The sequence below is a fragment of the Gossypium hirsutum genome, chromosome D01 (assembly GCF_007990345.1).
Source record: "Gossypium hirsutum isolate 1008001.06 chromosome D01, Gossypium_hirsutum_v2.1, whole genome shotgun sequence".
Lineage (NCBI taxonomy): Eukaryota > Viridiplantae > Streptophyta > Magnoliopsida > Malvales > Malvaceae > Gossypium > Gossypium hirsutum.
This window is the reverse complement of record NC_053437.1, coordinates 2,491,390-2,508,102: the sequence shown is the minus strand read 5'-3', so window position 1 is coordinate 2,508,102 and position 16,713 is coordinate 2,491,390. Positions and strand designations below refer to the sequence as shown.

The window sequence follows — 16,713 nt, the reverse complement described above, 5'->3', positions numbered from 1 at the left end:
TGAGAATAATGTTACTGACACAGCATCCCGCCATTGCTCTATCCTGCGCCAGCTAGCCGATCATTCATCAGTTCCATCATCACACTCTACTCGTTTGATCTCAAATTTTTCTCGGGAAAATCCGAAAGAAAAAGAAAAACAAACAAACACACTGAAAAAAAAATGAAAATAAGACGACAATCCCAAGGGCCATTAAGCAAAGGCGACCAAATTGAAGTGAAACGACCAAACGGAGCGTATTACGCAGCCACCGTGCTCCGACCCCCTTCGGCAATGCAGATAAACATGGTGTTCGTCGAGTACCACGCCGAAGACGGTTCCAAATGTGTCAGGGGGTACGTCGACTTAACCCACGTGCGACCGTCGCCTCCGCTGGAGCTCAACCGTTGCTTCAAAATCGGAGACGCCGTCGACGCCTATTGGGAGAACGGGTGGCATCAAGGTGTCGTTAGGGATTTGCTCAAGGATTCCAAATACGTTGTGGGTTTTCATGGGAATGAAGGAAAAGTAGAAGAAAAAAGTGAAATTCATCAGTGTAATTTGCGGCTTCATAGAGAATGGGACGATGGGTCTTGGGTCCCATCAATGGCTGAACTGGTATTTTTTATATAAAAAATTGTGACCTGATTCCACCGTGCTTTATTTGTTATATATTGAAAATTTTACTTTTTTAACTTTGCTGAGTTCATTTTTGGTACAATGATTAATGATGGGTTATATGTTGTTTTATTTAATCAAATATTCAATTAACTAATGGGTATTTGTGTTCGACTGTTACTCGAATTCGAGTGTGAGTACAGATCTGGGTGTGGGGTTTGATGTTGAATTGAATATCATAGCTTGTTGATGCATAGTCCTTTTTTGATCATTACAAAATATGTGCAATTACTAATGATGGGTTTCTTCGTTTCTTTAATTAAATACTCCATTAGTTATGTTATTCGGATTCGGATATGAGTACCGGTATCCATTTGACACAAGGTTTTCCTTGTAGGAATTCGTATCGAACATGAAGAATCCGAGCAACATAGGTGTTCAACGTTGAATTGAATATGATAGCTTTTTTTCTTGTTGATGCATTGTCCTTTTCTTTTTTTTTACCATTACAAAATGTGTATTTGTGTTCGATTATGTTACTCGGATTTAGGTGTGAGCACGAGAATGTATCTTACATGGTTATAGTTAGATGTAGATTTTCCAGAGATCATATTCTCATATTCATATATTGAACACGACTACTTACATGTTCGGTTTTGAATTGAATATGATAGCTTTTCCTTGTTGATTAATATTCCCTTTTTTGATCATTACTAAAATATGTTCTTAGTTGTTTAAAATCTTGAGTTTAAAATCTTGAATCACAGGCCAATTCATCTAATGAGAATGATGATAAACCCAGAAATGTGAAACTGAAGATCGTGTTTCGGAAAAAACAGGCAGATGCCGAGTTTCGAAAGGGTGATGAAGTGGAAATCACCAGTGATGAAGAAGGTTTTAGGGGTTCATGGTATAATGCTGTCATTGTCGAATATCGTGGCAACGACAAGTACTTGGTGGAATATTCGACCTCGAGGAAAGAAGATGGAGTGCCTCTCAGGGCAGAAGCAAAAGCTCAACATATCAGACCGTGTCCACCTGAACTTTCACCGGTTGCAAGTTTTTGTCTACGTGAAGTAGTTGACGCACGGTATAACGACGGGTGGTGGATTGGTGTGATTTCCAGGGTGCTTGATGGATCGAAATATGCTGTTTATTTCAGCTTACCGGATGAGGAATTAGAATTTGATCACTTGAAGTTGAGGATTCATCAGGACTGGAAGAATGGAAAATGGATCATTGCTTCTGAGGTATTTTTTGATGTGTTTCCGTTGCATAAACCATTGATCACAGTGTTTTATGCTTTGTTCTTCCGTTAATCATTGAATACGTTGCGCTATGACATGCAGGAAAACTCAAGACCTCTCGTAATGAACTCTAACAGGTTACTACACAAGATGGATGTCAATGAAAAAAGGTTTCGGGTGAAATTTCCGAAGGGTACGAGGGTAGAGGTCAAAAGCGATGAACCTGGTTACGAAGGTTCATGGTACTCCGCCATCATTGTGGACTCATTAGGCAATGATAAGTATTTGGTGGAATATCTGACTTTAAAAACCGAAGATCTGGGTGCATTTCTTAGGGAAGAAGCATATGCTTCGTATATAAGACCCCGTCCCCAACATGCTCGATGCACCCGTCGTTATAAACTGTTCGAAAACGTTGATGCTTGGTATAATGACGGGTGGTGGATCGGTCAAGTCATTAAAGTTCTCACTACCTGGAAATATGCAGTCTACTTTCAGACCACAAACGAGGTAATGGAATTCAAACACAATGATCTGAGGCTTCATCAAGAATGGATTAATGGAAAATGGATCATTCCTTCCAAGGTAAGAAAATCTCGAATTTACAAAAAAAAAACATGTCTATAATGCCGCCATAATCATCGAAACTGGCATTCGTGTCTCGTGGTACGACATCCCCATTACAATCAAAGACAAACTAATGCTTGTTTACTTTCTTCCTTTTCAGGATACTATCTGAACTACTAAGAGACTCGCAACCATTGTGGATCAGTCATCGGCTGCATCCGAACCTCCGTATCGATACTTTTGGTATGCTGTCATCGGTTTGCAAACTGGTGTTATAACTCAATCTTGTTTAAATTTTTGGTGTTGTTTATATAAATAGCGATGAACACATATATTTCTCTATGCATATGTAAATATGTTTATAATCTAAGGCTTTGATTTAGCTCTTTCTATGGTAAACATGATTTATGAGATTTTAGTACATAACAACATTGGGTCGATTAAATTTAGAGTTGAGTCGGGTCGGATTCTTCTAATGGTGTTTTTTTTATACACAAGATCGAATTTATGATCTTTTTTAAGGGACCTCAAAGTTTTTTATCATAGGCATAAGCATATGTTAAGAGTGGATAATATAATTTGTAGCCCTTGAACTTGACAGTTAAATTCATTTTACTCCCTTAAAAAATATATAAGTTTGATGATGTGACGTTCTAAGGTTATGCCATGTCATCACTTTGATGATGTGGTATAAAAGAGTCTTACATACAAGGTTCTAATAATTGAACTAGTTAGACCGTTGGTTCTTAATTCAATTAGTTTGATTAATTCAACTGTTGGACCAACAATAATTAAATAAATAATTAAAAATAAAAAAATATTAAACCGATTTGACTTGTTTAACTATTAATTTTTGTCTCAATTTTCAAATTTTCTCAGTTTCAACAGTTTCCAATTCAATCGATTTAACTCTTTTATTCAGACCAGAATACTAGTCGATTTTTAATCTCAATCGATTGAATCGATCGATCTAATCTTATCTCAAGAACATTGATTACATCATCAAATCGTTAAAAGATCCCGATAAAGAAAATCATCTATATTTTATATTCTATTTTTTCACATAAAAAAATGTTCGACGAATTCTACCGTTTCCTTTTCTTTGACTAAACTAATATGTTTGTAATTCAAACACTAGAATCTAGAAATGCCTCATCAGACTTTTCAAGTTTATCTGATTATTATATTTTGGATTATTATCTTAACAATTGATTTGTGAATTGATTAAATTAGGTTAAAAAATTTAGTTAAGTCAACTATTGAATTGGATTTTATATTCTTTTTAATATTATAATATTTTTAAGTTTTTTTTTAAATTTTTTAATAGTTTATTTAATTGAAATCAGATTGTTTGTTCGAACTAAAACACCAACTTAACAAGTTTGATCTCGAAAACATTGATCATGACCTTAACAATTTACTTTCTACTAGTGAATTAAAAAAAATTTAAATAAACTTAGGATCGAAATAACACGAATTTAAAATTAATTTATTGAATTAAAATTCAAAGTAATCAATCAACTTAAATTGACAATTTCTTTTTGAAAGTCCTCTTTCACAAGTTAAAATATCACATATTAAAAAAAAAAAAAATTATGTGCGGTATTTGAATCTGTTCGCAAAGTTAAAAAATATGATATTATAATCGATCGAGTCTTAGCTCGATTGGTATGAATATTGTTGTTAATGTAGGAGGACGTGGGTTCGAGTGCATTGAAACGCATTATCCTCCTATTTATGAGTCGGAGAGGGGTTATAAATAATTCTAGATATTGTGCCAAAAAGAGTAAATACGATCGGTTGTTCAAAAAATATTATATAATTAAGCTAAAATGCTGCATGTAGCATGTGTTTTAATTGGCACATATTCGATATTCCAATTCGCGGGCTTGAATTTGTTTAATTGACTTTTTATTTTATAGCATGCCTTTGTACTTCGTAGAGTTGAAAGAAGAAGAGGTTAAAATTTTCTGTTAGTCCCTCTACTTGTATAGAATTTAAGATTTAATTCTTATACTTTAAAATGTTAAAAATTCAATCCCCTTTTTTTTTAATTTAAAAATCTTAGTTCAATCATTATCGTTTTTGGTAGTTTTTTTTTTTAAAATTTGTCAATTTATCATGTTTATTTTCTAACCAATCATATGAGGACAATCTAATTAAAATTCTAAATTACGATTTTAATGATTGTATTGGGATTTTTAAATCAATAAAGTAGGAGGAACTTTTTAAGTACAGGCACTAAATCTTGAATTTTGTCAAACTATAGGGACTAACAACATATTTTAACCAAAAATAAAATGAAAAATAAAAGGGGTAAGCTACACTCTTTTTCACTAAACTATTAGTAAGTTTGCATTTTAGTCATTCAACTTAAAAAAGTTACAACATGATTACTGAACTATTCGAAAATTTTCATTTAAGTCATTGAACTATTCAAAAGTTTAAGTACCTAACTGGACAAAAAAAACCCTGAATCCAAGTTCAATACCAAAATTTATATTTTCCCTTTTTTAAATCTCAAATTTTGTCAAAGTGCAGGGACTAACATCATATTTTAACCAAAGAAAAAGGTGTCATCGTAGAACGGCCTGCTTATAACTGCTAGTTTCCTCTTCACCAAATCCCCCATTCAATCCATAAAAGCTTTCTCTTTATCTCTGAAATGGCAGTTTTAATTCATCTGGTAAGCAAATTTTAAAGATCTTCTTTTTTCTTCTTCTTTTTTGGTTTCTTGGATTAAATTATAAAATTTTTAAGATATGAGTTTTTTCCCTGATGAAGTTATTATAGAAGTCCTTGCTAGATTACCTATAAAGCCCCTTTTTAAAACCAGAACTGTTTGCAAACTTTGGCATGGATTGCCCTCAGACAAATATTTCGTTAAACTTTACAACCAGGTGTCTGATAAGAATCCCATGGTCCTTGTTGAGGTCCACGATTCGACCAAGCCGAATTCGAGCTTAATCTGTGTCGATAATTCGACGGGTGTGTCCGAATTTTCATTGGATTTCTTACGAGACAAGGTCAACATTAGAGCTTCATGTAATGGATTGTTGTGTTGTTCCAGCATTGCTGTTAAGGGTGTTTATTATGTTTGTAATCCAATGACTAGGGAGTTTAAGGTGTTGCCTAAGATTAAGGACCAGAATTTAACCCGGTTTTACCCCGACAGTGAGGCCACGCTTGTTGGTTTGGCCTGTGATCCGTCGCGGGGTAAGTTTGATGTTGTGTTAGCGGGGTATCAATGTGCGGGGTCAAGTCGTAGACCGGACAAGACATTCGCGTGTTTGATATTTGATTCCGATTCGAATAAGTGGAGAAAATTTGTTTCTTCCCAAGAAGAAATCTTCACACATATGAATAGGAACCAAGTTGTGTACGTCAATAGCGCGCTTCATTGGTTAACCGGTAGCGGTTCGTACATACTCGTGCTTGATCTCAATTTCGAGGTTTGGAGAAAGGTTTCGGTGCCGGATGAAACTAGATACGGGACAGGGAACCGAGTTTACTTGTTGGAATCCGACAGATGTTTGTCTTTGATCGAGATTTCGGATACATGGATGAAGATTTGGGTAATGAAAGACTATGAGAGGGAGCTTTGGCATATGGTGGATAGGGTGAGTCTTGGGTGCATTAAGGGACTAGTACATGGTATTTTCCCTATAGCTCAAACCGGCGAATGCGTCTTCTTGGCGACGCACAAGCAGGTTTTGGTCTATCATCGGACGAGCTGGGCGTGGAAAGAGATGTACTCGGTGCAGAACAACGCTACCCTCCCGTTGTGGTTCTCGGCACACGCATTTCGAACCTCGATTTTCCCTTGTGAGTGAAGGCCAACATATGATGATAAGGTTGTTGTTAGTAAATAAACCCATTTTGAAAAATGAAAACATTGTGAATCTTTGAATTCTTTGCTTTATTGTATGAAATTTGTCTTCATTTTGGTCTAAACCTATGGTCTCTCAAGTTATTCATTTTAGTCCATTTTGGCTGATTGTAGTATTCATTGAAGTCATATCATCTTGGTTCAAGCCAGAAAAGATGAACATTCACATTCTAATCTAGAGATATTATTAGTTTGGGATAAAATAACATTTAATCCTTGAACTTGATAACATTTTTTATTTTGGTCTTTGAACTTTTTTTAGTCTGCATTAGTTTCGGAGCTTGATAGCTTTTACCAATTTGGTACCTGAACTTGAATTTCGTTAAGCTATGATGATATGACATTCTAAGCCTGTACCATATCATCACTTGAATTTTTTTTTATATTTTTTGTTTTTTGTTTTTACATATATATTTTAATTTTTAGGTGATGATGTGGTAAAATCTTAGAGGACCATATTATCATACCTTAACGGAATTCAATTTCAGAGATCAAATTGAGAAAAGTTAAGTTTTGAGACTAATATGAACTAAAAAAGTTTAGGGACTAAGTTAAAAAAAATGTCATGTTTATGAACTAAATGTTAGGAGTCCGACACTAGACATTAGTGATTCTTATCATTTATAGGCATTTTGTCTCATACTGCATCGGCTCTAACTAAAACTAAAGTCAAATCGGGTCGGAAAAAACTCTCCTAAACATTATTTTTTCCATCCATAAAACTCAAACTTGATCATACTTGAAAAATGAAATGATGCCTAGTAAGTTTTTGCATAAGGTTTAATATAACATTGGTTCTTGAACTTGACACTTTTTTTTCTAATTTGGTATCTAAAATTTTTTTTGCCCAATTAGGTACCTGAACTTGCCATTTTTTTTAAAATTTGGTACTGAACTTTTTTTTGGACCAAATTTGGTACTTGAACATGCCATTTTTTTCTAATTTGGTACCCAAGCTTTTTTTTGGATTCAATTTCGTACCTAAATTTATTAAATGTTCTACAAATTACGTAAAACACTAACGGTGTTTTTTTTTTGTTATGCTACAAAAAATTATCAGAGGAAATTCATGTTTAAAAAATAGGTATTGAGCTATGCTTAACGAATTAATATTAAATAAGAAAAAAAATTTAAAACCCCAAATTAAAAGAAATTTATTATTTTCAATTAATAAAATAATTAATTAAACAAACAAAACTAAAAGTAATTGAACATACAAAATACAAAAAAAATCATATTTGTTACATATGAGTCATACATTGATCATTTTTGCTACTTCATAAAAAAAATAACATTGCTAGTATATTTGAGTAATTTACAAAACGTTTGAAAAGTACCAAATCGAACAAAAAAAAAGATTAAGTACAAATTAAGAAAAAGAGTCAAGTTCAGGTACCAAATTGAGAAAATTTATCAAATTTAAGTATCCAATCAGACCAAAAAAGTTTGACATACTAAATTAGGAAAAAGTGTGGAGATCTAAGCCTTTTGCATAACCATGAGGGGTAAATAAGGGTACTTGTCTCCTCCTAAATGGTAAAATTGCTTTTTAAACCTCTTGAAAAAACATTTGAAAATTTCTAATACAATTATGGTCTCCTCTGAGGTTCGATCTACTCTAACAGCTTGAATTAGATGGCGTTGAAGTTCAACTAGCTTATTCAAATCATAATTTTCAACAATAGAAAAAATATATTAAAAAATATTTTATATAATTCAACTAATTTCAATTTGGTTTTTAATTTTTTAACTGAATTAATCAATTAATTCGATTTTAACAAATCATGCACTCCTAAATAAAATTCTTTATGAATCGAGCTATACATAATATTCCAAAATATGTATTACAAATACGGTTCATGAACACTTTTACTCTGAAGTTTAATTAGAGGTAATAACGGGTTGGGTCAAACTGATTGACTCGATAAATACATAAAATTAATTTTATTATTTTTGAAAAAAAATGCAAGTAGCTAATTCTCAAAGTCAAAAACTTGGACAATATAAAATTTGGAAAAAAAAGAACATTAAAAATATACTTGAAGATGATGATTACATGCAAGATTGGATGGGTTTGGATGGGCGATTGGGTGCGGTGCGGTGCGTTTAGCTTACTTTTTGTCTCACGCTACAGTATCGCTACAGTATTTAATCTCACCGCCACCGCTGTTTTTACACTAACCGTAAGTAAACACACCGCCCATCCAAACTCACCCTAAATCAAACTAGTGTAGGTTGAAGAAATCTAAAGCTAGAAATTTTTTGGAACCCAAATTAAATCATAATATTTTGAGTTAAAATATAATTTAATTAAGTTTATAATGTTTAGGATTAAACCAAAATTTTATTATTTTTGAAGATTGAAATATAATATAATTATATATTATTTTATAAAGGTTATTATATGTACATATTATTTAAACTCAAAATAATTAGATACCAAAAAATTACGAAAATATCTTCCCAAAATTAGAAAGTTATATTATTCAATGGTATTTCTGTCTTTTCACTTTAACAAAAATCAATTAATATATATATGTATGATGGGATTTGAACTCGCACCGATTGAATTATTAAAACCTTAAATTTATCACTCAACTAAAGCTTCATTTTAATTTATTTTATGCATTTTTTTAATATATACAATTTATTATCTCCATCAATTGTGTATCTATACTTACTATTAATAAAACCCCTGACTGAGTAGGTATCGTGGGTTAAACGGATACCAACTTGGTTAGAAAATTACGGAAATGTTCTTTTGTAATTGAAAATAAATTATATTATTCGACAGTATTTTAGTCTTTCACTTTAACAAGAACCAGTTAAAATACGCCATATAGTGAGATTTAAACTTGTGCCAAATAGAGTAATAAAACTTTAAATTTTATCACTCAACCGAAGATTTTATATATTCTAATTTTAATATGCACAATTTATTATCTTTATTAATTGTATATATTAATAACATTGTTTATTGAATTAGTATCACAAGTCAACTCGACACTAACTCATAATTGATAAAAAAAATCATGATAAATAATTGTAGTGCATTTAATATTGTTTATCTTAAGTGTATTTAAATTCCGTTATACTCATAATTTAATTTATTTTTTTTGTTTTAATATCGTATATATTTCACGTGTTATTATGATTAATAAGTTTCAAACTATACGTTTCATCGTTTACTATATATTAGTTTTAAACACGCATCTACGTTTTAAATCTATTGCTTCCACATGCATACACATAAATTTCTAGTATATATTAAAGGATTATATAAACCAAAATAATTTTCAAATAAATAAAAATTAATCAATAACGTTTGTCTATATTTGAAAAACATTTTTTATATAGAATTTTAAAATTATTTCACTAATTTAAATATAAAACATCTATTCCTACATCATAAAAAGAATAAAATCAATTATAAATTAATAAAAAATAAAATTCAAAAAATAACCACGACTTTTTACTTATATTTCAAAAATCATTCAGGCACTATGGTTCGGTTCGGATCAGTTTTCGGTTTTTTCTCTAACCAGGCAGTGTAATAAAAAGAAGCAAAGCCACGTTGAGGAGGAAAACGAAACCGGAAAGTTTTAGGTGTAGTGTCACTTGTAGCCGGTTAGAAAAAACTCGCAAGCTTCGGGTTCTCACAAGGTTTTCACGAGCCGGAGCCGGTTCGAGTGCACGGACTCTGTCTTGGGGACATGATAAAATAATTCAGAAGCGGGTGGACGAACAATTCTAGTGGTTCACAACGAACATACATGCCCACAATGGTAGACAACAGGTGCATTCAGTCACTCGGCACGAGCATCCTTTGCATTGTTACGACCTTGGCCTGAAAAGAATCCCAGCCGGACGTGTTCTCATCCGTTACCTAGAATATCATCCAAGACTCGAATCGGTCCCAAATGACCTAAGCTGTTAAACAAACACTGGACGAAAACATGCCATGTCGCAACATTGGGACATATCCCTTCATTTATCATCTTATTAAGATAACAGATGGCTTCTTCTATACCAACCCAATTACAAAGTCCCCATATAAGACTGGTATACGAGACTACGTCGGGATGCCAATCGCCCGAAGCACGAACACAATCCAAAATTCGGACCGCAGTCTTCACCTTACCCTGCCTACAATAGGTAAAGATTATTATGTTATATGTGATTGCATCGGGTTTTATACCTCGAGCCACCATTTTCCCGAGAAGTTGCAGAGCTTCCTCTAGTTTACCAGCATGACAAAATCCGGACAGAATGGTGTTGTAAGTGACTAAATTCCACTCGATCCCTTTTTCTTCAATCTCCCTTATGAGCCCAAACACGTCTTCTAGTCTATCTGCTTTGAAGAGGCCATCTAAGAGCTCGTTATAAGTTACGATGTTAGGTGCACAACCATAATGCCTCATTTCCTCTAGTGCTTTTATTGCCCAATCAACTTGGCCGTTACTACATAAACCTTTGATAAATGCATTGAAAGTAACCGTGTTCGGAGCACAGTTTTCCAACACCATCTTCTCGATAAGAAAATGAGCTCGGTCGAACATGTTATGCCGGCAAAGAACATCGACCATGCTGGTATATGCCACGACATTGGGGTGACAACCATTAGCCATCATTCTATTCCATGTTTCGGATGCACCGATCAAATCACCGACCTTTGCAAATCCATTGATAAGAGAGGTATACGAGACTACATTCGGAGACAAGCCATTTTCCTCCATCTGATAGGAAACGGATAAAGCCTCACCGACCTTCCCGTTTGAGCAGAGACCGTGTATTACCGTGTTAAAGAAAACCATATTCGTTTCGATTCCCTCTCGAACCATCCGGTTCCACAAGTCAAAAGCTTCATGAACCCTTCCTTCCATTAAATACCCCTTTATCAAAGACGAAAAAGTGTAGATATTGGGGCTGCACCCTCTCACAAACATCTTGGCAAAAACCGCGAGTGACAACTCGATATTTCCCGTACTCGAAAGGGAACTGATAATCATCGAATACGATCTAACATCGGGTTCTAATCCTTCCACCAACATATCTTCCAACACACCAAATGCTTCCTTAAGCTTATATTCCGCACAATACCCGCTAATCAACGCATTATAAACACTAACATAAGACCTAAACCTCATCACGAGCTCCCTAGCTTCTTCGACTTTACCGAGTTTACACATCGAAGAAACTATAGTCGCATAGCTCATAGCATCCGGGGAATACCCGACGCTTGCCATTTCATCCAACAACATACAAGCACTATCTATCTTATCATTCATACACAAAGCTTTCAAAAGGATATTATAAGTATGCAAATCTGGCACCAATCCGTCTCTCTTCATATTACCGTACACCGGACCAATCATCGACAACCGGTTTTCACTAAGCAACGCATCCAAAACACGATTATAAATCCTAACAGTCGGCTCACAGCCGAATTCCTTAACCCTATAAAACATTTTCAAAGCTTGTTCACCTAAACCCTTTTGATGATAACAATCAATAAGAATCACAAACAAGTCTTCACTACAACTAATACCATCTAATTTCATCTGTTGCAAAAGATATTGAATACCATCGATTTCGGGTTCGATTGCGAGCTTGCGGATCATGCATTGGTAGGTTAGGAGGGTGTGTTTGAAGGAATTTGAATTGGCTATGGATTTGAAATAGTTTAAAGCTAAAGAAATGTTGGGTTCTTGTTTTAATGCGTCGAGAACTTGGGATTCTTCGATTTGGGACTGGGTTTGATCGGATTGGGGTTCTTTCATGGGAGTTGAAACTGGGTTTGTGTTTAAAACGAATGGGATTGAAGGTTTCTTAACTTTCAGCAATAAAGAGCGGCCTTCTCTTAAGTACATGATTAAAATGTAAAGCTCGAAAATTTCAATTGAAATGAAAACTAAAGTTGGCTTACCTTGAACTTGTTGATTTGACGGGTTTGGGTTGGAAGTTGCAGAAGAATCGAAGTGAAGAAGACAGAGGAAGTCTGCTATAGAGAACAACAACGCCAAATAGTAAAACGCTTAAATTTTGGTCAAATTCTGCTAGAGTCCCTGTACTATGTGTAAGTCGTGCATTTAGTCTCTATCCTCTAATTTAATCGATTCTAGTTCTTGTATTTTTCCAATTTTAAAATTCAAGTTTTGATGCAAATGATAACCTTTGAATTCTTTAACTTCTTTTTAATAATAACGTGAAAATAGCAAGATGTCATTAATTTACACATGTGATAATATATTTGTCGTATAAGATTTTGAACAGAACTTAATTTGTTACCTGCTATTGTCGGTCAAGACTCGAATTTTAAAATTGGTTAAATTACGCAAGTAGTCCATATACTGTGTGGAAACTATGGATTTAGTTCTTGAAATTTAATTTGGTTTTTCTCAATCCCTTTGCTTTATGGATTATAAAATTTCAATTCTCACTAAACGGTGGATTCATTTCTACTATTTTCAAAATTTGATGCGGCAAATATATTATCGAATATGTAATGTTATGCCAGCTTATTATTTCTACATATTTTTCAAAAAAAAGAAGAGAAGAAGTTAATGAATTTAACGACTGTCATTTGCATCAAGATTGAAATTTTGAAATTCAAAAAATAGCAACTAAAAATGATCTAATTGGAGAACATGAACTAAATCTACAGTTTTATACGTAGTACATGACTAATAGCAAAATTTAATCAACAGGTTTAACTACTATTGTTTAACTACCACCATCATATCATTTTCTGTACGGGTGGTTATTTGGAAGTAGAATGTTTATGAGATAACATCATAATATTAGTATGTTTTTATATTTGTTTTCTGACTTTGTTTGAAATATGAAATAAAAATTTTACTGTAAATTTATTTTTAGTTGACTCATATTATTTTTAAATTAATATTTAAATATTTTTTATTAAATTAGATTTAGATAACTTAACATATTTTTAAATGTTTACATAGTATTTTATTATACAATTTATAATTATAAATTTAATTTTAAGTAATATAAATTACATAATATATAAATTAAATTAAAAATATTTTATAAAGATATAAAATAAACCAGTCAAACGGAATTATCTGTGTTTGACTTTTGAATGTTAAAAAGCCTATTTTACATTATTTTATTTTTTTTTACTTAAATTCATTTTTTGGGTCTTATATTATCCTCTAAAATTCTCATATTTCGAATTAATTTTCGAGTTTCAACGAATAACCAAATTAGTATCCATGAAAGTTTTAATCTGGGGTTTAACCACAATCAGATCCGAACAAAAAAGTCTAGAGATTGGGTTTGCTGTTGGCGATGAATTGTTGAATGCCCGTGAGCCCACTTGAACCAGAATCTGATCAGCCTGATAAGAGCTTAAGGCTTCGGTCTTCAGGGTCTTTAAGGCGCTAAGCATTATTTAGGTTCAAATCTCATATTAATTATATCAGTTTAAATATTAATAGATATTGAAAACATATATAAATTATAAGTAATTTTAGATATTGTATCACTCGAAAATCAGTCACCTAAAATCAAACCAAAACTTTTATTTAATTTAGTTTTTTTATTATATGAAAATAAATATTTTATATCAAAAATAATTTAAAAGTTGCATGTAAAGAGTATTTATCAAAAGGAATCATATTAAAGCTATTAATTATTTTATCAAAAATTATTACGAAAAACTAAAAACTGAACTGAATTTTGATGATTGATTCAAAAAAATTTTGAAACCCGAACCAAATCAAACCGAATTAATATCACTCTTAAAACTAAACAATTGTATTTAAATGATGATACAAATATTTTGAAAACTGTTATGCAATTTATCGATTTTTTAGAAAAAAAATTCTAAAAAATCCATATAATTTTATAAATGGCTATCATCATCATCATCATCATCATCATCATCATCATGATGCAAAAATGGCCATTCGACAAACTAATCAATTCAAGAAATGATAAAAAGTTGAAAGAAAAGTGCCAACTTTAAGAAAACAAATCTACTTTCATCCTAAAAAGATGGGAAATTATCAGATTAATCTAAAACATTCATACAGTTACAGAGTTTCTAAACCAAGCTGTTCTTCTACATTAACCAAAATATCCAAAATATAATTACCACATTGAAACATGAACAATAAAATGCAGCATCCATCCCATCATCACAATCATCATCATATCCTTTCTACTTTTTTTGTTTTTTTTTTGTTTTTTCTAACACACCAAACAGAAAGCCAAATGGGTTTTCTAAAAGAGAGAAAGGGAGAGAGAGATTTGACCTTTGTTATGACAAAAGCCATTCAGTGGTGTTCTTTTAGCCCTATCGCTTTGAAGGTCTCTCATCATCGTCTCCGCCGTCATCATCGTTGTCATCGGAATCATCTCTGTCTGTTCTCTTCCTCTTTGGCGGAGCTTCGATCTTTCCACTACCTTCTTCATCGTCTTCATCTTCTTCTTCCTCTTCACCATTTTCTTCTGGTTCAAAATCACTAGCGTCTTCTTCATCTTCAGCTGGTACTACAGGCCGGACAAGGTATTCTGTTCCCATATCCTCCTGAAAACAAAACAGGTTAAAACAAATAACAAACAAAAAACAATTTTCCTATGTATTTTTCCTAGTAGCCAAACATGGAGACATGGAAAAATAAAATCTCTGGATTAAGAGAACAAAACTCAGATGAATTACTAATTGAGAAACAAAAGAATAAAAATTCAAAATATAACCCTAGATCTAGAGCTTCTAAGTTAGATTTTGAAGACTCTGAAGTGAATTTTGATTATGGATTTTGATACCGAGCATCAGCTATGTTGTATAAGTGAACAAATTTCTAATGTTTTTGGATCTGTGAAATATACAGTCAATTATATTCTCCTTTCGTTGCATAGAAAAGGAAAAAAACTAGATCTGAGAGGAAAACTAAAGAATTACAAATATCCTTCTAGAAATAGTAAATATTTATGAGAAATTAAGCTTGATTCTTGAATAATCATAAAAAGGACTCGAAGATTTTATGTTTAATTTTCGGATTAGTAAAGAATCAAACAGTTAGCCCCAAAAAAAGTACGGAAAACAATGGATCTGAACAGTTTCAGCTGAAAAAAAAAAGACTTGAGAAAACAAAACTTTTCCATTAATCACAACAATTAACTGGAATTAAAGTAAGATTAAAAGAATTTTACCTCTTCTTCACCCTCTTCATCTTCATCACTGTCGTCATCGTCGTCGTCGTCGTCATCGTCATCGTCATCGCCATCGCCGTCGCCTTCATCGTCGTCATCATCGTCTTTAACATCCTCGCCCTCCTCGTCATCAGCTATCAGGACAGGAGGACCGGATGAGTGAAGAACCTGCACATCGTCATCCTCCTCTCCTTCGTCGTCGTCGTCGTCGTCGTCGCCATCTTCGCCTTCATCATCCTCGTCGTCGTCGTCGTCGTCTTCCTCTTCGGGTTCGCCGCCTTCTACTTCACTTTCATCTTCACCGCCAACCTCTTCTTCCTCTTTCATAGCCTTGATTTCATTTTCCTCTTCGAACACCGTCTCCTCTTCCATCAACTTCATCTTTAGCCCAAAAAAAAAATCTCAAACGAAAATTTTCCCTCTTTTTTTTCCTTTTTTTTTCTCAGGAAAAAAATCAGAAAATTGGAAGAGAGAGAGAGAGAGGAAGCTTGTTTGCTCTCTCTACCAGTAGCTTCTGCAATGGTGATCTCAGCCGTTGAAGCGAGGATTCACGCGGATTGCTGACGTGGAGAAAGATCGAACGGTTTAAATGAGAGAATATGTATTTCTATGGTAATTGAATCTTGCGGCGCGTCCTTTACCGCTTTTTCTTCATCAGCTGCTTGTCACGTGCGAGAAAAGAGTTCGGTTTTGAGTGAGGAGCCTAGGGTTAACGGGATTTTTCTTTTTATTATTTCGATGGGTAAATATAATTTTCGGTACCCGAATTTAGTTTTAATATTCAAATTGGTACTTATGTTTTTCTTGAGGTCGGTACTCGAATTTTGGCTTCCATTTCATGTCTATTTTTGGGTAAAAGTATCATAGAGGCTCCTATAATAGGAGTCATATTTAGGGGTGTGCAAAATTCGGGTAAAACCGAAAAAATTCGGTTAACCGACCGAATTCGGTTAATCGGTCGGTTAATCGAATTTTTTCGGTCGGGGGTCGGTTAATTATTTTTTAATTTTTCGGTTAACGGTTAGTTCGGTTCAAAACCGGTCGGTTAACCGAAAAAATTAATAAATAAAATTATAATATATAAATAGGCCCATTATTCACCTAAACTCAATCCAAACTCAAGTATTCAACCCAACCCAATCATAAATTCAGTTAACCGAAAAAATTAATAAATAAAATTATAATATATAAATAGGCCCATTATTCACCTAAACCCAATCCAAACTCAAGTAT

The 16,713-nt window shown here is 33.2% G+C and overlaps 4 protein-coding genes across 4 annotated transcripts; 2 read left to right on the top strand and 2 right to left on the bottom strand.

Annotated features, from left to right (window-relative positions):
- Positions 1–2,810, top strand: LOC107936092 (protein AGENET DOMAIN (AGD)-CONTAINING P1). Its single transcript, XM_016868744.2, has 4 exons — positions 1–597; positions 1,365–1,847; positions 1,947–2,429; positions 2,572–2,810. Exons 1-4 carry the CDS (start codon positions 163–165, stop codon positions 2,581–2,583), a joined length of 1,413 nt encoding a protein of 470 aa, XP_016724233.1. The 5' UTR covers positions 1–162; the 3' UTR covers positions 2,584–2,810.
- Positions 2,811–5,054: 2,244 nt separating this feature from the next.
- LOC107936100 (F-box protein At5g49610) lies at positions 5,055–6,393 on the top strand. Its single transcript, XM_016868758.2, has one exon. It carries the CDS (start codon positions 5,174–5,176, stop codon positions 6,242–6,244), a length of 1,071 nt encoding a protein of 356 aa, XP_016724247.1. The 5' UTR covers positions 5,055–5,173; the 3' UTR covers positions 6,245–6,393.
- A 3,318-nt stretch (positions 6,394–9,711) lies between these two features.
- On the bottom strand, positions 9,712–12,316 carry LOC107936085 (pentatricopeptide repeat-containing protein At3g48810). Its single transcript, XM_016868736.2, has one exon. The coding sequence runs from the start codon at positions 12,168–12,170 to the stop codon at positions 10,176–10,178; it is 1,995 nt and encodes a 664-aa protein (XP_016724225.1). The 5' UTR covers positions 12,171–12,316; the 3' UTR covers positions 9,712–10,175.
- A 1,988-nt stretch (positions 12,317–14,304) lies between these two features.
- Positions 14,305–16,367, bottom strand: LOC107936143 (prostatic spermine-binding protein). The gene is made up of 2 exons (XM_016868812.2): positions 15,481–16,367; positions 14,305–14,854 (listed from the first exon to the last, which is right to left on the bottom strand). The coding sequence occupies exons 1-2, from the start codon at positions 15,859–15,861 to the stop codon at positions 14,621–14,623; spliced, it is 615 nt and encodes a 204-aa protein (XP_016724301.2). The 5' UTR covers positions 15,862–16,367; the 3' UTR covers positions 14,305–14,620.
- Between the last annotated feature and the right edge of the window lie 346 nt (positions 16,368–16,713).